General features: G+C 41.7%; 1 protein-coding gene across 1 annotated transcript in view; it reads right to left on the reverse strand.

Annotated features, from left to right (window-relative positions):
- Nucleotides 1–2,643: 2,643 nt before the first annotated feature.
- The window catches only part of LOC114660422 (ras-GEF domain-containing family member 1C-like), a 158,228-nt gene continuing 138,719 nt past the window's right edge, over nt 2,644–22,152 (reverse strand). Inside the window, exons 12-14 of the mRNA XM_028813114.2 lie at nt 16,965–17,088; nt 10,716–10,788; nt 2,644–9,930 (exon numbers count right to left, since the gene is read on the reverse strand). Coding sequence (XP_028668947.1) covers nt 9,906–9,930; nt 10,716–10,788; nt 16,965–17,088 — 222 coding nt within the window. The 3' untranslated portion in view covers nt 2,644–9,905. The remainder of the gene's footprint in view (nt 9,931–10,715; nt 10,789–16,964; nt 17,089–22,152) is intronic.

Consider the following 22,152-nt stretch of genomic DNA (forward strand, 5'->3'; position numbering starts at 1 on the left):
CGGTTCCTCCCTGTGTGGATAGCGCTTTGAGTACTGAGAAAAGCCCTATATAAATGTAATGAATTATTATTATTATTAATCGCCATATGAATTAATGCCAAAAATGTTGATCGGTCACATGACAAATTGGTTAAATGCGTCTAAAATGTCGATCGGTTACATGGCAGATTGGTTAAATGCATATCAATAGACTATGCTGAAACAGTTGGTGGTGATCATGCGGAAGATGAAAACATCAACTCACGTAGAACATCTACAACCGTTAACACCGTTTGGTCTTCCGAATTACTGTAGAAAGAAGGATGTATCCAAGAAAGGTAATGTAGTACATCTTCCGCGGATAACATTAGACACGAAAGGAGATCTTGATATGTCATTCGTATCAAAATGTTTCCAATTTCCCGTTAGAATAGCTTTAGCTGTGACAATTAACAAATCTCAGAGCCAAACATTCGAAAAAGTCATTTTATTTAATAGAGAGAAAGAAATGAAATTCAGTCACGGGCAGTTATACATTGCATTGATGCATATGTAACAATTCCCATGAAAAATAAAAATCCGTTTAAATTGCACAGAACTGCAAAGAGGCTAGTGCGTAGTGTAGGCCCAGGGGTTGGCGAGCGAAGCAAGCAGGGGACAAAGCCCCCTAGTACTTCATATGTGCAAGATAATTTACAGGAATGTCTCAACCTGTTTGCCATCATGTTCAACACATGTACCATATGTGGCATATAAATTGTCCACAAAAATTGTATATAAGTATATACATAGCAGTACCGTTAGTGTTAACATAATTTTGACTCACCTTGTAAAAACAAAAAAAATAATTGATTTTTGGGTGGAGTATTCCTTTAAATGTTCATTCTAAACTTTGGCTCATTTTCGATTTTTGACAGATGGGATACAAGATCTCAAAATCAACAGTGATGAGAACGACACTCTTTTTCTCAAAATGGACTCAACTCTGAGTAAAATTAGAGTACAGAAATGCAGAATGTTCTAGAAATATCAAGTCAAGTTGGGGAGCATGCACTGGTACAGCACGTTGCCGCCACCCATTACACGACGAAACAACTCAGGATCCCGGTTGGCAACCCCCCAGGCAGACACGTGGTCAAGTCCCAACCTCCAGAAATGACCATCTATCTGCCGCAGCCAGGTGTTACGTGGGCGACCCCTTCGTCTGGTCCAGCCACTTGGGTCCCCAACAATGAGGATCTTACGAGCCGGATCACCCTCGGGGAAACGCATCACGCGGCTGTAGTGCCGTAACTGACGCTCCCTCACAATGCAGGTAATGTGCCTCATTCGGGATTCCATGAGCAACACAAAGTCAAACCAACGGTACCCACGGATTTTCCGGAGAGACACAGCACTGAAGGAGTCCAGTCTTCGTCTCAGGTCACTGGATAGCGTCCATGTCTCACAAACAGAAAGCACCAGGACTCTAAAGACTTGGACCTTTGTCCTTGTGCAGAGATATCAGGAGTGTCACACACCCCTTTCCAGTGACGTCAGGACCCCCTATGCTCTCCCAATCCGTCTACTGACTTCATAGGAAGTCACCAGAGACATGAATGTCACTGCCAAGGTAAGGAAACCTTCTGACAAGGTTGGCATGCTCTCCTCAAACAGTCACACTGCTGATGGCCATGCCCAAGAGGTCATTAAAGAAATAAAGAAATAGAAATTTAGAAATGTCCATTTAATTTAATGTTGTTACTAGGAAAAAAAACTTGGGGTTGGCATAAGAAGAAACTGTTCACTGTACCGGCACGGCTTATTAAGAACAATGAGCATAATAAATATACATTAGTTAAAGAAACACCATTTCTGGACCTCTGCCTGAAATTCAAAATAGCTTCTTACAGACTTTAAATCTAGGAAGGAAATCTTTTAAAACATACTGTACATGTTTACCCAATCACAGTGGGGGAATTGTGAATGTTTATACAAATCTGAGGTAAAATGTCACATGTAAAATGATACAAGCATGGAAAACAGGGGGTCAAGCTAAGCAGGGCAAAACCTGAAGGAGCTCAGCCATTACATGGGCTTCATTACGGTACAAAAACGTCAAGGCCAATTTCACGGCAGCCGATTATTATTTGTACACCACTTTACCAGTTGTATCGTTTCAAAATACAAAAACATCTTAAATACAGTCATTCTCCAAAATGGTCAGACCCGTTTTAACAGAGAACCACAAAAACAAAAAAAATAATAATTTTTTCACCCCTAGCAAGAATACCGTAAATGTTGCATCACCCATTAATGATTTGTTTGAGTAACATTTGCCAACCCACATACAATCAAAGGGAGCTGGTGCCTATTCCGGTGGCACGGGGCACAAGGGAGAAAACAGCCCCAGACAGGGCAAACCTCCTTCAATTTACAAATGTGAAGTAGCCCAAACAGCATGGACTTGAGAGATGTAGGAGGGAACACAGACAAAGACACAGGGAGACCATGAAAACTCTACACAGACAACAACTGGGCACAGGATTACACCCTGGGCAGGGTTTCCAGGTCCCTAAAAAAAAAATTACAGCACACAGACAGTTTAAAAATAGCAAATCCCCCCCTCCCCCCCCCCCAAAAAACAGCCCAATGTCTGAGGTAGACAAAATAACACACTGGAAAGGAGGGGTGGGATCAGGTGGGAGAGGGTGAAGTTAGAGCATCAAAGCCCATTCCCCTCTGAGATATTTCAGAGTGATAGAATGGGTTATAAACCATCACACATTGGAAACTATTCTACAATGGTAAAAGAACATATGCAAGTGCAAATAGAAAGGTAAGGTGGTGCAAGATGGATGAAATTAAAAAATAGTCCAAAAATAGCACATTGTTTTTAAAATGCAACCCACGAAAGCCCATTTTTTCCCCACGGACGACAATCAAAAATAGCCCAACTGGGCGAGAAAACTGTGGACCTGGCAACACTGACCCTGGGACATTGGATCCACAAGACAGTAAAGCTAACCACTGTGCTACCACCTCAATTTGTGGAAAAACTAATCGCTACTTAGAACATCTCACTAATTGCCTTTTGCAATTTTGATCCTCATTTCTATTATTTACCAAACACTTATTCATTGACTACATGATGGACGACCATCCCTAAGTGATGCAAAATTTCTAGTCACTAATCCCATGCAGAACCGACAAACACTAGAGGTCATTCGGGGCACCTTTAATTCATATGTTCAGTAATATAAGACATTTGTCCATCCATTTACAATTTCCTTGATGGTCCCATAACCCCAACTCCAAAAAGATGGGACAGTATGGAAAATGTTAATAAAAACAAAGAGGAGTGGTTTGCAAATTCTCTTCACCCCACATTATATTGAAAACATTATAACACATTATTTAATGTTTTGAAAATATACACTCACATCAGCTCTGATGACTCCAAAAAAGTTTGGACAGCTGAGTGTTCCCCACTGTGTCACATTGCCGTTTCTTTTCATGACACTTATTAAGCACTGGGGCATTGAACATCACAACAATCTGGACGAGAGCAGGACATTCAGCCCAACAAAGCTCGCCAGTCCAGTCCACTTAATTCTATTCAAATCTAGTTTTGTAAGTTCCTAAACTCTTACTGTCTGCCACGCTACTTGGTCGCTTATTCCAAATGTCTATGAAGACACTGTTGGACACTACTAAAGACACAAGTCGGTTAAGTTTGACGAGAGGAATTTTCCCCCATTCATTCTTCATGCTGCTTTGCTGTATTATATGTTTCATTTTGTGCCACGCAGGTCAGGACTGCCAATCTCATACCAGCACTCTCAGCTTGCAACTGCTGTGTACTTGTAATCCAGACAGAATGTGGTTTGGCGTCATCCTGCTAGAAAATGCAGAGACGTCTGGAGAAGACGATGTTTGGTTGGTGGGAAACAATTTGGGAAGAGTTTCCCACAGCAAAATAAAAGCCTTGTTGCAGAAACTTGTGCCTGTGTCTGATCGTGTCAGGTTTGGTGAGCTGAGGAGCCCCCTGTGTGTCATTGTAGCTTAAAATTAAACAAGGCGTGCATAGATGGTCTACCCTCCATCTTACTTTAGCAGGGAGAATTAACACAGTCAAGGTGAATATCCTCTCTAAGCTTCTGTTCCTATTTCAAAACATCCCCATTACATTAACAAATCTTTTTTTAAGAAATTAGATTCAATCATAACCTCATTTATTTGGAATTCGAAAAAACCCACAGATTCAAAAGACCTAAATCAGAAGGCGGCATGGCACTACCTAATTTTCACTTTTATTACTGGGTGGCCAACATACAAGCGATAAAAACCTGGACATTGACCCCAATAGATGAACACACACAGGCTTGGTCTGCAAAAGAAATGAAATCCTGCAGTACTTCTTTATATTCCTTGCTTTGTACCCCAGTACATATGAGTTATCATTAATATACTAACAACCAAATTCTCCTTCATTCACTCAGAATATGGAACCAATGTAGAAAGCACTTCAAGTTAGAGAATGTTTTATCTGTGGCACGTCTGCATGATAACCACCTTTTGCCACCCTTTCCAACTTACGCAGTTCTAAATATATGGCAAACAAAGGTGGTTAAATCATTTAGAGATTTGTATATAAATAATGCTTTTGCATCCTATGAACAATTACACTCCAAATTGTCTTCCATCAACACAATTTTTCCACTTTCTCTACAATGCTATATACTGTATACGCTGCCGTTCTTTATTATATTCTGTAAGTGCCTTGAGCATGGGAAAGGCGCTATATAAATAAAATGTATTATTATTATTTTATTATTATCTCCAAATTAGAAACTTTGCTAAACAAAAGCTGCCCAATTTTCCTCACCTCCCACCTATTTCTATTCCAGAAGAGATATTGATTAGTCTGGGGGACTCAGACAGTATTTCTTTAATATATAAAAACATTTTAAAGTCCCTTCCTTTTAAAGATCCCAAAGCACAGTGGGAAAAGGATCTCTTACTCAACATTTCAGAAATGGAGTGGAAGGCAGCCATATACAGAATTCATTCGAGCTCCATATTTGCAAAGTATTAAATTATTCAACTCAAAATCTTTAATCGAGCGCATCTGGCTCACTTAAAATTGTCTAAAATGTCTCCAACCTGCGAACATTGCAATCGTGTTCCAGCCTCACTGGGCCACGTGTTCTGGGCCTGCACCAAATTAACAACATTCTGGACCAAAATCTTTAAATGCCTATCAGAAAGCCTTGGTGTCACAATCCCCCCTAATCCACTAACAGCTGCGTTTGGTGGGCTCACAGAGGGGCTTAAAGACGAGAAGGACAAACAAACTGTAGTTGCCTTTACTTCACTTCACTATTGACACGTAGTAGACTTGTCTTGCTCTACTGGAAGAATCCCAGCCCACCTCTTTTAAGTCAGTGGGTAACTGGTGTTTTATACTAATTGAAATTGGGAAAAAATCAAATTCTCACTTAGAGGATCTGGGCAAAACTTTTTGTTTTAAAACCTGGCAGGATCTGATCAATAACATTTTAGAATAAGCATTTAAATTTAGGGAAAAGACTCTCTTTACTACTCTGAATTATTTTACTCGGGCTGTCGGCCTTCCTCTCTTTCTCATGAGTGTTGACTTGATTGTATGGAATGTTAAATGTTTTTAATAAATTCAATAAAAGATCAAAAACAGAAAAGTGAACCCAAGGTCAGCTTGGTTTTAGTTTTGGACTTTATGAAACTTATTTATTGTTGGATTTTTACCTCTATCCTTCAGTGAAGAGCACTTGCTTTTATCATGGATTATTTATTTATATATTTATTTTTTAAGAAGCACTGCACTTTGTTTGAAATGCTATTGTTTGAATAAAAGCATAATTGTGCCTTGCACCTTCCTCTGTTGCTGTTAAGTGTCCTCATTGCCCAGCTCATCTCGGACATGACTATCGATGGTCCAGGGTATGACAGCTGGAGCCAACTTGGACCATTACGCTTATTTGTTTGTCACCTTGTTATTTCAACTTGTCACATTGACAAATAACTTTGTCACAACTTTATTAGAACTTGCTGTAGGCATCGATAAGAGAATAAACGTACATCTTCAAAAAACAATGGAGTTGATTTGGTAAAATATGAAATATCTTATCTTCTGCTGAGGATTAAGTTGGCCTGGAAATTGATACGGTATGGTAAGGTTAGGTGCAAGCTGAATCATTCCTTGTCGTTCGTGTTAGCGGTTTTCGTGTTGTCACAACTTTTTTGGAATTGTGGTTCTACACTGAAAAAATGCTTTGATCAGGCTGCTTGATCCTAATCAGTCAGACTTCAAGAGGTGTCATTCCACCTAGACGGCTCTACTCACTGTTGTTGACGTGTTACGGCTGGCTTGAACTACCAACATGACATCTGTCCTTACCCTGCTACATCTCTTCTCTGTCTTCAACATGGTCAACCACCAAAATTTCCTTACCAACATTTCTGACCTCAGCATTACTGGGATTGTACTCCGGTGGTTTGAATCCTACCTCGAGTGCATGTGTCCAGCTAAGAAGAGATGGCAAGAGTACAATCAGGCAAGTACAGGGGTGCCCTAAGGATCGGCGCTGGGTCTTCTACTCTTTCTCTATACATCTCTTCACTAGGCCCCTTCATCCAGTCCCATAGTTTCTCCTATCAGTGCTATGCCGATGACGCTCAACTGTACCCGTTGTTTCCTCCAGAGGACCACAGAGTATCAGCTGGAATCTCTGCATGTCTCATGGAGCACCATCTCCAGCTCAGCCTGGTCAAGACGGTCCTTCTTTTTATCACCACCCATCCGTCTATTTGGCATCCCATCACTGTTGAAGCTCACTGTCACTAACACCTGTCAAGATAAGTACACAACCTTGGGGTGGTGATCAATGACCAGCTTTACTGCTACGGTCCATAATTCTTGAAGATTCATTCTAAACAATAACTGCAAGACCAAGACCATATCTGAAACAAGTATGCAGCACAATGTCTGATCCAGACTTTGGTCTTGTTACATCAGGACTACTACCACTCTCTGCTGGCAGGAATACTAGCACGTGTCACCAAGCCGCTGCAGATAATTCAAAAGCTGAGGCACACCTGGTGCTCAACCAGCCAAGGAAGGCAAATGTCATTCCTCTTTTCAGATCACTACATTTTTTCCCAGTAGCAGCAGCACATATTAAGTTCAAACCCCTAATGCTTATCTACAGAGTAGTCAACTGGTCAGCATCAATAGATATACAGAGACACTTGTGGGGTTCTGTGCTCCTACCGAACCACTCAAGTGTCTGCAGATAAACAGCATGTCTGATGTTCAATCACCTGAGGTGGGCACATGTCACTCCTCTTTTCAGATCACTACATTGGCCACCCAGTAGCAGCAGCACAAATTAAATTCAAACCCCTGATGCTTACCTAGAAAGTAGTCAAAGGGTCAGCATCCACATATATATGGAGACACTTATGAAGTCCTCATTCCTGACCAGTCAGGTTTGCTGATGAATGCCATCAAGTGAGGCCAACTCTGTGTGGCGTCAAATCTCAGTCCAGACTCTTTTCATGTGTAGCTCCTAGATGGAAGGACAAGCTTCCCACCTCCATTCGAAATTCTGACTCCTTCAATGTGTTTAAGACTCTCTTGTTTGGTGAATTTCTATTTAACTGTTGTTAGGTTTTGTAACCTAGAAAGTAAAACTCGTTTTTATTTCATGCCGAGCTCTCCGCTTCTGATGATCAATTTCATACCCTTGCCCTGCAGCATTTCCTCCTAAATAGTGTCACACATGTGACACTTCTGGTGGTTGTGATTCAACACCACTCCACAAGGTGGCGGTGTATACCAACTCCTCTTCTCTTCCTACCTCCAGACTGAATGATTGACAGGCCGACTACCGATGACATCACTACCGGTCTGGACCCACCTCTTCCTGCCTGGCAGGCATTTAAACGGAAGCGTCGCCATCTTGTACCGTCTTGTGTTAGGCTTTTGTCCTGCGGGGCATTCATTTTCACTGAAAAGTCTAATAATTTTACAATTTGTCATATAGGGCGTTGTGGTGTCGCCCCAAACCTTTTTGATTTATTCTGCCTCTTTTCATCAGTTACCCAGACTGATATTTACTCGATTGTAAGTTGCTTTGGATTGGTATAAAATTATTCTTTGTGTCATGACTGTTTTTTTATTTTTTGCAGTTGTGGCTGTAAGTGGAGCAACCTCTCCACAACACATTTCCCCACGGTGACCCTGGTCCATTTTTGGAGTTAATGGCTCCTTGAGGGACACACTCCCGTTTCATTGCGGAGTCAGAATTCAGAATTTGAAACCATCCCAACAGGGCGCACTTTTTCAAATACCAAGCCAATTCAATCAACCTAAGATGGGTGTCTTCAGAAGATGGGATGATATGGAGAGGACATGTAAATTCCACCCAGACTGTGTGAGCAAGCTAGGAAATAATATCAGCTCCCAGTTTGCTGCGACTCCATTTTATCACCCTTTTCAAGGATATCCATCTTCTAACTGAGCTTATGGTTTTGAGGAACTGAAGCGTTTCCCACGCGCATTGCACGCAAGGGGAGAACCAACCCAGGGATAAGTTGCAGGCCCATCACAGAATGCACATATCACAATCAATTGTATCCATCTACTTATCCATCCATCATCTAACTCTTCTTTCAGAAGATGGGATGATATGGAGAGGACATATAAATTCCACCCAAACTGTGTGAGCAAGCTAGGAAATAATATCGGCTCCCATTTTGCTGCGACTCCATTTTATCACCCTTTTCAAGGAGCTTATGGTTTTGAAGAACTGAAGCGTTTCCCATCCGCATTGCACGCAAGGGGAGAACCAACCCAGGGATAAGTTGCATGCCCATCACAGAACACACAAATCTCAATCAATTGTATCCATCTATCCATCCATCATCTAACTCTTCTTTCAGATCAGGGTCTCGGGAATAGCATTTAGTGCACACCAAACAGTGTCCCATTTATATTGATAACATTACACCAAAAATTAATTTCTGTACTAGAACACTTCCTGGCCAAATAAAATATTCCACGGTGAAGGTAACCTGGTGAAGGTCTACATAGAGGATTTTAAGGAAGGTTCTGACAAATCCATCTATCCTTCCTATTTCACATACATCATTTACGTACAAAAGCAGCAATGAAAAGTAGGAGCAGCCCTGCTGAATGAACAGCAAACCAAATGGAGATAAAAGTTCCGTCTGGACGGGCACCTTTGTAAATGCTATAAGTGACAAGTGTAATGGCCTGCAGTGAAACATGCACGTAAGGAAGCGAACGATGCAAAAACACGACGAAGGGGCGGAATCTGTATTACAGAAACGTTCAAGAAATAAGACACAACTGAATATCAGTTAGTCAGAGTCGCCTCTGTTTCAGTTGACACCCAGAGCAGATCCTTTCCGAGATCTTCTGACTCTCAAGTTCAACCAGTAAACCAGTAGTAAAACCCTTCAAACCGCCGCATTCAGCAGAGCGCTCGAGAGTGAGCAAACCGGTGCTCACCGTCAGTCACCATTAAAGAGATACAAGTACGAGAAAAACCCTCAGGCATGCCGTCCACGTGTAACGAACGTCTTTCTGGAATCCGCAAAGCTCGGTGTAAACATGAATGTGAAAAGTTCACTTTTTTGTAGGCTCCCTCTGGTCTCCCATCCTTGAGTTGATCTACGTCCGCACAGGTTCAAAGTTTTTTGTTTTTTTTTATCATTTTTGCCCCTTGGGGACTGCTGGAGAGCACAAATCATTCTGGAAATGATGAATCCAGTTCACCATTTTTTGATTTTTTTGTTTTTTTTTGCCAGTTGGCCTAGGACCCAGCTAGACGCCATTCAAGTCATTTAGTGCAAAGAATGCGTGCCCCTCACCGATGCTTTCATGTCTTTCCCAGGATAGTTGATCTGAAAAAGAAAAGACAGTTAAATAATTCACTGGGGAACAATTTTGAACAAATCTATTGTTGACTTCAATTTTTAAGCTTATTTACACTAAAATAGGTCTGCCGATTCTGAAAGTGCAGCTTGTTTTCTTCTATCACGTCAGGTTGTTTCTCTACCGCTTATAACTGTAGCGTGGATTTGTACAGGCTATTCATTTACACGCAAGACAGTGTGGTCAGAGGTTGTGTGCTGCTCTATGTGGTGAATAAGCAAAATCTATTTTTCTACTTACACACGTATTTCCTTTCTTTCAGATCATGTCTGGCTCTGCTGTTTCTCGTCATAAGTGCCTAAACAACCCTGATTCATTTTGTTATATCTGTGGCAGTTTCACCATTCCCAGTCAAAGAGCAAACATTAGCACACTTGTAGAGCAAGCCTATTTGGCATATTTTAAAGTTAAACTTGGTGATCAAGATACAGTTAGGTCCATAAATATTTGGACAGGGACAACTTTTTTCTAATTTTGGTTCTGTACATTACCACAATGAATTTGAAATGAAACAACTCAGACTTTCGGCTTTAATTCAGTGGGGTGAAGAAAACGATTTCATAAAAATGTGAGGAAACTAAAGCATTTTTTGAACACAATCCCTTCATTTCAGGCCCTTGCTTTGTTTTATTTTGACCGTGTTTCTTCTCTCATCTGCCATTCCTTGTCAGACCTTTTCCTTCGATTTTACCTGCCTGATGGGTTTAGAATAGCAGCATCCTCAAATCTTGGCTTTAAATGCCAGTCGTCTCACCTCAGTGTTTTCCATCTGTCCTTTTCGGTTTGGTTTTCTGGGCTCTCACTTTCATAGGAAGCCAGATACAGTCCTAAAGAAAGAAAAATTATGCAGACATTAAGAAAAGCAGCAATACATTCTGCCACTAATATTACCTAGATGTTTCAGAAATGTGCAATATAAGTGGAATTCTGATAGAAGTTCTTGGATGGGGGCTCCATGAGACCGCTCTTTAAATGGAACATGATCTGTGTGGAGTTAGCCAGTGGCTAAGGCAGCGGTTCTCAAACTGTGGGGAAGTAACAAAAAAGGGGGCGCGAATGTTGCCATATGTGGCATAACTTCGCTATTTGTAGGGAAATTTTAAACTTGTAGCGGTGTATCGGCAGCAAAAAATATAAGAATACATTTTATTAGGGTTTAAAAAAAAAACGTTAGGGGGGCGCGATTAAAACTGCTATGAAAACTCAGGTCGCAAATACTTAAAGGTTGAGAAACGCTGGGCTAAGGCATTGGACTGACAAAAGTCATAAGAACTGATACTTCGGTATCAAGTCAATACTAAAATTCCAAAAAAACGTGAAGTTACTAGCGCTATTACAGTATTGGTAGCACCAGTGGCGGCTCGCGTATAGGCACTGTGGAACTGCAGTACCCCCTATTTCCACTTGATATTATCGATAACATTTAATATAATGAGTCCTTTTTTCTTTAATTCTTTCTTTATACTTGTACAATATATAATCCTTAAGCTTAATGTCAGTAGCCATCCCCCAGTTAATGAAAAAGATACAAAAGTCTTTGTATGGAACTGTGCGCTTCACAGTTCCAGCGGCGTGGTGTTTGGCTGTTGTGCGCATGCGCACATAGGAAGCCGCACGCGAGGCTGCGAGGGAGAGTGAGCGCTGTCGCTCCCGCAGTGCCGACCCTGGCGTGCTGGTGGAAGGTAGTGTTTTTTTTTTTTTTACTCCGCGTGTGTTGTGCTTAAAAACCGTGTACCATATTCTTGAATGTGATAAAGTGTAGAATTAGATTATTATCCTGCTTCCAGCTATTCTATTTGATTCATTTTTTTTTTCGGTTTCTGAATAAATTTTCTTTTTATACATGTTTGTTTCCTTTTACACAATTTTAAAACAAAAGGCTAAACATTTTCTGGAGCAGCACCCCCACTAATTTTAGCTATGAGCCGCCACTGGGTAGCACCAAGTGAAAGATGGTGCAGCACTCTGGTCCTTCCAGTGGCGGACCGTGCATTTCACACCTAGGCCTTCAGTAGTGCTCTGTCTGAATCAACCCGCCCCTCAAAAACTAATTTATGGTTATAAAAAGCATCTTAATATGCAGAAATACAGTATAGAGAGCCGTTGCATCGCAGATAGATAACTCCTATAGCCACAATAAATGCCTTTATTGAATAGACAAACCAGGGGTGAACAAGTTCCTTTCTACTGCAGCTACAGCCCACGACACACATAAAAAACATCAATAATAACTCATAAACTTGCAATATTATTTAGGAAAATCGCAACATTTTACTCACCAAAAATTCGGATTACAGTAATCCCTTGCTATATCGCGCTTCGCCTTTCGCGGCTTCACTCCATCGCGGATTTTATATGTAAGCATATTTAAATATATATCGTGGATTTTTCGCTGCTTCGCGGGTTTCTGCGGACAATGGGTCTTTTAATTTCTGGTACATGCTTCCTCAGTTGGTTTGCCCAGTTGATTTCATACAAGGGACGCTATTGGCAGATGGCTGAGAAGCTACCCAGCTTACTTTTCTCTCTCTCTCTCTTGCGCTGACTTTCTCTGATCCTGACGTAGGGGGATTGAGCAGGGGGGCTGTTCGCACACCTAGATGATACGGACGCTCGTCTAAAAATGCTGAAAGATTATCTTCACGTTGCTATCTTTTGTGCAGCTGCTTCCTGAAACGACATGCTGAACGGTGCTTTGCATACTTAAAAGCTCGAAGGGCACGTATTGATTTTTTTCTCTCTCTCTCTCTCTCTCTGCTCCTGACGGAGGGGGTGTGAGCTGTCGCCTTCAACAGCTTTGTGCCGCGGTGCTTCGCATACTTAAAAACAAACAGCCCTATTGATTTGTTTGCATTCCTCTCTGTTTCCTTTGAAGAGGAAGATATGTTTGCATTCTTTTAATTGTGAGACAGAACTGTCATCTCTGTCTTGTCATGGAGCACAGTTTAAACTTTTGAAAAAGAGACAAATGTTTGTTTGCAGTGTTTGAATAACGTTCCTGTCTCTCTACAACCTCCTGTGTTTCTGCGCAAATCTGTGACCAAAGCATGACAATATAAAAATAACCATATAAACATATGGTTTCTACTTCGCGGATTTTCTTATTTCGCGGGTGGCTCTGGAACGCAACCCCCGCGATGGAGGAGGGATTACTGTATTTGTAAACAGAATCCATCCTCCTCTCTTTCCTCAAAAACAGTTCAATTACTCTGTCATACAGATTATCCGTGCTCTTCAGTTCCATCACGAAGTCCCTTTCTATCGCCATCGAAGCTAATACTGAAAGTCGAACCTGCTCTGTCGTATTTCTGGCATAAGTTTTAATTCGCTTTAGGGCTGAAAATGTCCGCTCGACAGAAGCAGTGGACATGGGAATGCTCACCGCCAAACATACCAATGTGTACAGCTGCCCCATGATGCTCTCATTCAGATTTTTAAATTACACCATCCTATCCAATCAACAGGTCTGAATACGGTGACATTGCCGTACGCCTGCTAGAGGGCCCTAGTGAAACCAACTCAAAATCTGATTGGTTGACGCAACAGTTTAATCGACATTTATTTTGTGTTAGAGGGCCTGCAGAACGGATTGTGAAGGCCTCTGGGCAGACTTCTTTGACTTTGACCCTGCCTGGCAACAAATGATGGCTGAAATGTGATTAGTTAAATGCTTTAATACGAAAATACATGTCTGGAAGCAGGGGCAGCACAACTATCAGAAATGCTATGAAAGGAAGCGGACAGACTATTTGGAATTATTTAATAAGTATTCATGGACAAAATATAATTAACATCAGTTTGTGATTCAGATATTTTTTTAGGCCAGCAGAGAAGGCCTTGCAGGCCCTGACGGCCCGCCACTTGGTCCTTTGGATGAGACGTAAAACCAAAGTCCTGACTCTCTGTGGTCATAAAAGATCCCCGGGCATTCTTCACAAACAGTCGGGTGTCCTGGCTAAACTGCCCACCATAGCTTCATTCATTGTGGCCTCTAATCATCACCCTGTTCTACTTGGCTAACTATCTCTCTCACCTCTTAACCACCTAATAACTAATGTGTGGTGAGCGGACTGGTGCAACATGGCTGCCGTCACATCATCCAGGTGGATGCTGAACATTGGTGGTGGTTAAAGAGGCTCCCCACTCACTGCGTAAAGCTCTTTGAGGGTCTCAAAAGGCGCTATATAAATGTAATGTCGTCTTCTCCTAACAAATGACCGCAAATAGACCAATTACTTTGGGAAGCACAATTAATATAGAGTCTACTGAAAGGATTCAGCCCCCTTCATTTTGTTCACAGTTTGTTCTGTTGCAGCCATGTGCTGAAATTGTTGAAATTATTATTTTTTTCCTCTTATCAAGCAACACTCAATTCCCCAGAATGACAAAGAGAAAACGGGATTGGGGGGGGGGGGGGGGGGGGGCACAAAGCAAAAAAAAAAAAAAAAAAATCTTCAATACAGGTAAGTGCCGAGTTAACGAGCACATCAGCACATCGTCATTTCACAAGTTTAGAGTTTTATTTTTCCATCCAGCGGTTTTAGCTCTAGACCACAGGTGTCAAACTCCAGTCCTGGAGGGCCGCAGTGGCTGCAGGTTTTCATTCTAACCCTTTTCCTAATCAGTAACCAGTTTTCACTGCTAATTCATTTTTTCCCCTTTATTTTAACAGCCATGTTAGAAGGATTCAGTCCTCTGAATTGATTTGTTTCCTCATTAAATGACAGCCAAACAGAAATGAGCCAACAGATGACCAGCTTAAACTTGGGCTTCAAATTCCAACCAGTTTCTTAATGAGAAGCCGATGCTTGCTGTTAATTAAACCCGTTATTTAATTCCATGGCTTGTTGCTGCTCTCGTTCTGCAACAGCAGATATTTCCAAAACTGTTGATTTTTTGTTGTTTATAAGAACATTGTCAAAGTGTTTTGGTGAGATGAGAGATCAACCTTACTGAGACCATCACCTTTCTTTATTTTCAGATATTGTGTGATGTGGCGGCTTGTTTTATGTCTCATTATTGTCTGGCTGCTAATTAAGGAAAAAGAAACAACTAAAGGGCCTGGGTCAAGTTATTTAAAAGAAGTAATTAGCAGAAAAAATTGATCACTGATTAAAAAGATGGTTAGAATGAAAACCTGCAGCCACTGCGGCCCTCCAGGACTGGAGTTCGACACCCCTGCTGTAGACCATCCTCAAGAAACTGTAACACACACACACACAGACACACAAACACACACACACATCATCAGTGCACTCCATTACCTAAAACGTTGACATCCATTGAAAATTGGAGTTTGAATTTTTGGCAAATCTAAAGCTTTTGCTCCTCCCCCTTAGACAATAGGTTATGGTGGTGGAGGGCGCAAAGTAATAAGATATTAATAATAGAGGTCGGGGGCCACCAAACTTTTAAGTAGTGATGGGAAGTTCGGATCATTTTACCGACTCGGACGTTTGAGTCTCGTTCAGCAAAATGAACGAATCCTTTTTCGAGTCATTTCGTTCATTTTAGCAAAATATAATTAAAATGTTACCTGTTACCTCCCTAACACATCTACTGCTTACACAAATGTTGATCACACTACAAACAAGACAAAACTATAATGCTATAAGAAACAGAAAATATTAATTCATTGTTTACCTGGGTCTTTAGTCTATGATTCGCTCACCTCGCCTCTTATCTGACAAGTTTTCGGGTTTGAGTCGTGCGTTCATCACGTGACAGCCCAATTAGCTAACCAAGGCAGTCTGAGCCGGAAAGAGAATTGATTAGTTCATTCCTCGAGTCTTTCGAGTCGTTCGTTCTTTTGTCACGTGGCCACTTACCGGCTCAGTACCTCAGTCAAATACTAACGTAAAATTCCATTTGTTGTATGTTGGATTGTAAATGATTTTAACTCTCCAGTTTTTATTTCATTTTGGGTTACAACTTGAAGTTTAAGTTATCATAACCTTAATATTTTAAATTAACCTTATTCATTCAAATTCAAAATGTTATTTGCTTTTACTTTGTCATTATGTCCTTTTTGACCAATCTTTTTATACAAATATTAGATCAATATGTTAAGTCTGCATAGGAAAAACAATTATTATACCAGGAAACTCAAAATTGGAGTAAAAATGAACACTGCTATAGAATAGTGTACGATTATTAACTATAAGCACTTTGTAATTGTAGGCTTGGATTATTTTATTATATAGCCTAGTGTTTGTTTACTTTACTGATAGACAAAGACAATAAAAGGACAAATTAATCAATAATTTATTGGTAACAGGATTATTTATTTATAAAATAACACACCACAGATCCTCAAGAAACAGTAACAAAATCATAGTGACAGAAATTGACAGACCTTTTTTATTTATACGAAAATGCATTTTACATATTTTTGATAATTTCATGATAATTTCTAAATATGATCCAACATACAACAAATGGAATTTTACGTTAGTATATGACTGAGGTACTGAGCCAGTAAGTGGTCACGTGACAAAAGAATGAACGACTCGAAAGACTCGAGAGATGAACTAATCAATTCTCTTTCCGGCTCAGACTGAGTTGGTTAAGCTTATGAAGTTGCGCAAATGCGCATGCGCGACTGAACGACTCACTCCCACGAGACGACTCGTTCTTCCCGAGTCACATTAAAGATTCGTTCAAAATGAACGAATCGTTCAAGAACGACCCATCACTACTTTTAAGTGCTTAGGGCCTCTAAAGGTCTTAATGCAGCCCTGCCTCCGGGTACTTGTGTTTCCTTTGCTGTCCAAAGACATGCAGGTTAGGTGAACAGGCGACACTGGTGTGTGTTTTATGTGTGCACTGGCGCCCTAACCAGGGTTCGTTCCTGCCTTGTGCCCTATGCTAGCAGGGATAGGCTCCATCCCTCAGTCTGGATTAAGCAGGTTAGAAAATGACATGACATGAGATTTTAGCTTCAATACATTGTACAGCATATTCTCTAATTAGGCAAATTGACAAGACGCTTAAAAGACTTTACCATCTTCAGTAAACACCGGGGCAGTCTGAAGGTAATGGATGATGTTGTGGTCCTGCTCAAAGGGGCACTCCACTTGCTTCCAGGTCATGAATTCTCCCACTTGCTTGGCAAGCTCGATGAATTTCTAAAATGAAAAAAAAAAATAAATTACAGAATTGGAACAATAATCTTGTTGCATAAATCTTCAGAGATGTTCCACTTTGCAGTAACGTGTTTCCGGAAGAAAAAAAAAAAAAGAAGATTAAACGCATTTTAGTTTAAAAAACTGCCCACTTAGCACTACTGAGGAAACACCACTTACAGATTAAATGTGAAAATACTGCTGCTATAAAAAAATCATTCTGGTAGCATCTCCTGCAACTCTGAGTTCAAGTTAGCTATGGTTATGATTACAGATAGATGATTCAAATTTTGTGTAGATATTTATAATGATAAAAAGCAAACAGATTTGAAATTTGAGGAAAATTACTCAACTTGAAGTAGTGTTTTATTTAAACAACCATCTGAATTTTTTGTATCATGGAAATATAAATGTATACATTGTGGCAGCTGGCCGGGTGCGGCCCTCAATCAGCTGCCTATTTAAGGAGCCGCCTCCCTACAATCAAGGCTGGAGTCGGGTGAGGAGGTGAACGAGGTCAGAGGAGGCGGCAGGAGAGGCCCTGAGTGTTTTGTTGGAAGAGAGAGAAGAAAGTGGCTGTTGAAAGCCTGGACTTTGGGTGACGGTTGGGGTTTGTGTGCTGCACTTAAGACGTTGTAAATAATAGTAGTACTGTGTACATAAACGTGTGGTGATGGCTTGCAATGTGTCTGCCTGTCTGTGTCCGGGACGCACCCTTTCACAACACAATATTAAAAACTGTATTCAATATAATGCATATTCTTTCAACAACTACTATTGATTTTATTTTAATTTATATATTATCAGTTTAACATTCATCCATTATCCAACCCGCTATATCCTAACTACAGGGTCACGGGGGTCTGCCAGAGCCAGTCCCAGCCAGCACAGGGCGCAAGGCAGGAAACAAACCCCAGGCAGAGTGCCAGCCCACCGCAGGGTGAGGCGAAATAAAGAACCCAGAAAAAAAAAAATAGTGCCAACATTCAAAGTTCCAACTCTGAACTCCACACTCTTTCCCTTCCTCCTCTCCCATTGTCTTTGAACCCATTTTCCCCCTCTTGTTCTCCTTTGACCTGTTTGCCCAGCAGTAGCATAGTTAACACCAATACCCTGCTGGACAGCAGCATCAGTGGTTGTCGTTGGTAACCCGGGCCTCGACCGATCCGGTATGGACATCCTATTTCTCACCTGCACGTTTCATTGGGCCGCATCGGCCTGTAGTGTGACCCCGGTGGGTGGGTTGCACAGAAAACTTAATGTTTTATTATTTAGTAGATTTTCTTAACAAGCTGTCACACATACGTGCGCATGGGAGGCAGTCGACGGGCCTGACTAAATGCTTGTATACGGGTTGGCAATGCACACTTAACGCATTTTCTCCTTCCTCTACAGATCCTCTGAGGGAAAACCCATCTGACCTCACTTCTGGCTCCTCCATTGACCTCACCTCCAGCTCCATCACTGACCTCACGTCCGGTTCTACCACAGACTTCCTGCCCAGCCCTACCACCGACATCCCATGTGCACGTGAGTGACAAATCTCAGGGATTTGGTTATGTTTTCTTTCACTACAAATCGCACTGGCATGTACACCATTGTAGCACTTTAGAACATTAGAACACTCTAGACGAGGACAGGCCATTCAGCCCAACAAAGCTCGCCAGTCCTATCCACTTATTTATTCCAAAAAACATCAAGTCGAGTTTTGAAAGTCCCTAAAGTCTTATTGTCTGCCACACTACTTGGTCGCTTATTTCAAGTGTTTATCATTCTTTGTGTAAAGAAAAACTTCCTAATGTTTGTGCAAAATTTCCCCTTAACAAGTTTCTGTGTCCCCGTGTTCTTGATGAACTCATTTTAAAGTCACCGTCTCGATCCACTGCACTAATTCCCTTCATCATTTTAAACACTTCAGTCAGGTCTCCTCTTAATCTTCTTTTCCTTACTGTGAAGGCTCAGCTCTTTTACTTTTTCCTCATAACTCATCCCCTGTAGTCCTGATATCAGCCAAGTTGCTCTTCTCTGGACCTTTTCTAGTGCTGCTACAGTGCATCCAGAAAGTATTCCCAGCGCATCACTTTTCCCACATTTTGTTATGTTACAGCCTTATTCCAAAATGGATTAAATTCATTTTTTTCCTCAGAATTCTACACACAACACCCCATAATGACAACGTGAAAAAAGTTTACTTGAGGTTTTTAAAATTTATTAAAAATAAAAAAACGGAGAAATCCCATGTCCATAAGTATTCACAGCCTTTGCTCAATACTTTGTCGATGCCCCTTTGGCAGCAATTCCAGCTTCAAGTCTTGTTGAATATGATGCCACAAGCTTGGCACACCTATCCTTGGCCAGTTTGGCCCATTCCTCTTTGCAGCACCTCTCAAGCTCCATCACATTGGATGGGAAGCGTCGGTGCGCAGCCATTTTAAGATCTCTTCAGAGATGTTCAATCGGATTCAAGTCTGGGCTCTGACTGGGCCACTCAAGGACATTCACAGAGTTGTCCTGAAGCCACTCCTTTGATATCTTGGCTATGTGCTTAGGGTCGTTGTCCTGCTGAAAGATGAACCGTCGCCCCAGTCTGAGGTCAAGAGCGCTCTGGAGCAGGTTTTCATCCAGGATGTCTCTGTACATTGCTGCAGTCATCTTTCCCTTTATCCTGACTAGTCTCCCAGTTCCTGCCGCTGAAAAACATCCCCACAGCATGATGCTGCCACCATCATGCTTCACTGTAGGGATGGTATTGGCCTGGTGATGAGCGGTGCCTGGTTTCCTCCAAACGTGACATCTGGCATTCACACCAAAGAGTTCAATCTTTGTCTCATCAGACCAGAGAATTTTCTTTCTCATGGTCTAAGAGTCCTTCAGGTGCCTTTTGGCAAACTCCAGGTGGGCTGCCATGTGCCTTTTACTAAGGAGTGGCTTCCGTCTGGCCACTCTACCATACAGGCCTGATTGGTGGATTGCTGCAGAGATGGTTGTCCTTCTGGAAGGTTCTTCTCTCTCCACAGAGGACCTCTGGACCGCTGACAGAGTGACCATTGGGTTCTTGGTCACCTCCTTGACTAAGGCCCTTCTCCCCCGATCGCTCAGTTTAGATGGCCGGCCAGCTCTAGGAAGAGTCCTGGTGGTTTCGAACTTCTTCTACTTTTGGATGATGGAGGCCACTGTGCTCATTGGGACCTTCAAAGCAGCAGAAATTTTTCTGTAACCTTCCCCAGATTTGTGCCTTGAGACAATCCTGCCTCGGAGGTCTACAGACAATTCCTTTGACTTCATGCTTGGTTTGTGTTCTGACATGAACTGTCAACTGTGGGACCTTCTATAGACAGGTGTGTGCCTTTCCAAATCATGTCCAGTCAACTGAATTTACCACAGGTGGACTCCAATGAAGCTGCAGAAACACCTCAAGGATGATCAGGGGAGACAGGATGCACCTGAGCTCAATTTTGAGCTTCATGTCAAAGGCTGTGAATACTTATGGACATGTGCTTTCTCAATTTTTTTATTTTTAATAAATTTGCAAAAACCTCAAGTAAACTTTTTTCACGTTGTCATTATGGGGTGTTGTGTGTAGAATTCTGAGGAAAAAAATGAATTTAATCCATTTTGGAATAAGGCTGTAACATAACAAAATGTGGAGAAAGTGATGCGCTGTGAATACTTTCCGGATGCACTGTATGTCTTTATGGAGACCAAAACAGCACACAGGACTCCAGATGAGGCCTCACCAGTGTGTTATAAAGCTTCACCAAAACCTCCTGTGACTTGTACTCCACACATCAAGGCGCTATATAACCTGACAGTCTGTTAGCCTTCTTAATGGCTTCTGCACACTGTCGGGACGTCGATAGCTGAGCGTCCACTATGACTCCTAAATCCTTCTCATAAGGTGTACTCTCGATTTTCCGATTGCCCATTGTGTATTCAAACCTCACATTTTTACTTCCTATGTGTAATTCTTTACATTTACTGACATTAAATTTCATCTGCCACAAATCTGCCCAAGCCTGTCTGCTGTCCAAGTCCTTCTGTAACGATATATCCATCCATCATCCAACCCGCTATATTCTAACACAGGGTCACAGGGGTATGCTGGAGCCAATCCCAGCCAACACAGGGCGCAAGGCAGGAAACAAACCCTGGGCAGGACACCAGCCTACCGCAGGGCACACACACACCAAGCACACACTAGGGACAATTTAGGATCGTCAATGCACTTAACCTGCATGTCTTTGGACTGTGGGAGGAAACCCATGCAGACACGGGGAGAACATGCAAACTCCACGCAGGGAGGACCTGGAAAGTGAACCCAGGTCTCCTAACTGTGCTACCACTACGCCATCGTGCCACCCTCTGTAATGATATAATGGATTCCAAATTATCTGCTACTCCACCTATTTTAGTATCATCTGCAAACTTAACCAGCTTGTTCTTTATATTCCTATCTAAATTATTTATATATAGTAATAATAGCAACGGCCCCAGCACTGACCCCTGCTGGTCACCACTCTTAACACTTCACTTCTCTGAGATGAGCTTACGGGTGTCGTTCTTTGTTGCTCTCAGTAGAAGCAGGTAGCTTTCCCATCTTTAAACTGCTCTACCCATCATCTGACAATGTGAGCACCCATGCAGGCATCAAGAAATGTACTGTGAAGTCGCACATAATGTCAGCGATGAAGATTTATTTCCTCCATCACAAAACCTTAAATCACCGCACATTGGCGTAACAACAGGTTCTTGTCAAATCTTTTCTGACGCTGAACGACGAACAGGTAGCCGAGGCAGACATCATATTTCATTCTGGTGTGAGACAGCCGATGTCCCGATTCGCTACGTTATTCCGCATTTCATTACTGTCATTCGTTTCTACATACAGCGCCTTCAGACAGTCTCCAGAGCCCTTCACTTTTTTCACGTTCTGTTATGTTCCAGCCATGGGCCAAAATCTTTTCAATTCATTGTTTCCTTCATCAATTCCCTCAGTCACTCAAGACCCCTGAATGACAAGTGAAAAAAGGGCTTTAGAATTTTTTTGCAAAATGATCAAAAATAGAA

Source organism: Erpetoichthys calabaricus, chromosome 11, assembly GCF_900747795.2.
Source record: "Erpetoichthys calabaricus chromosome 11, fErpCal1.3, whole genome shotgun sequence".
Lineage (NCBI taxonomy): Eukaryota > Metazoa > Chordata > Cladistia > Polypteriformes > Polypteridae > Erpetoichthys > Erpetoichthys calabaricus.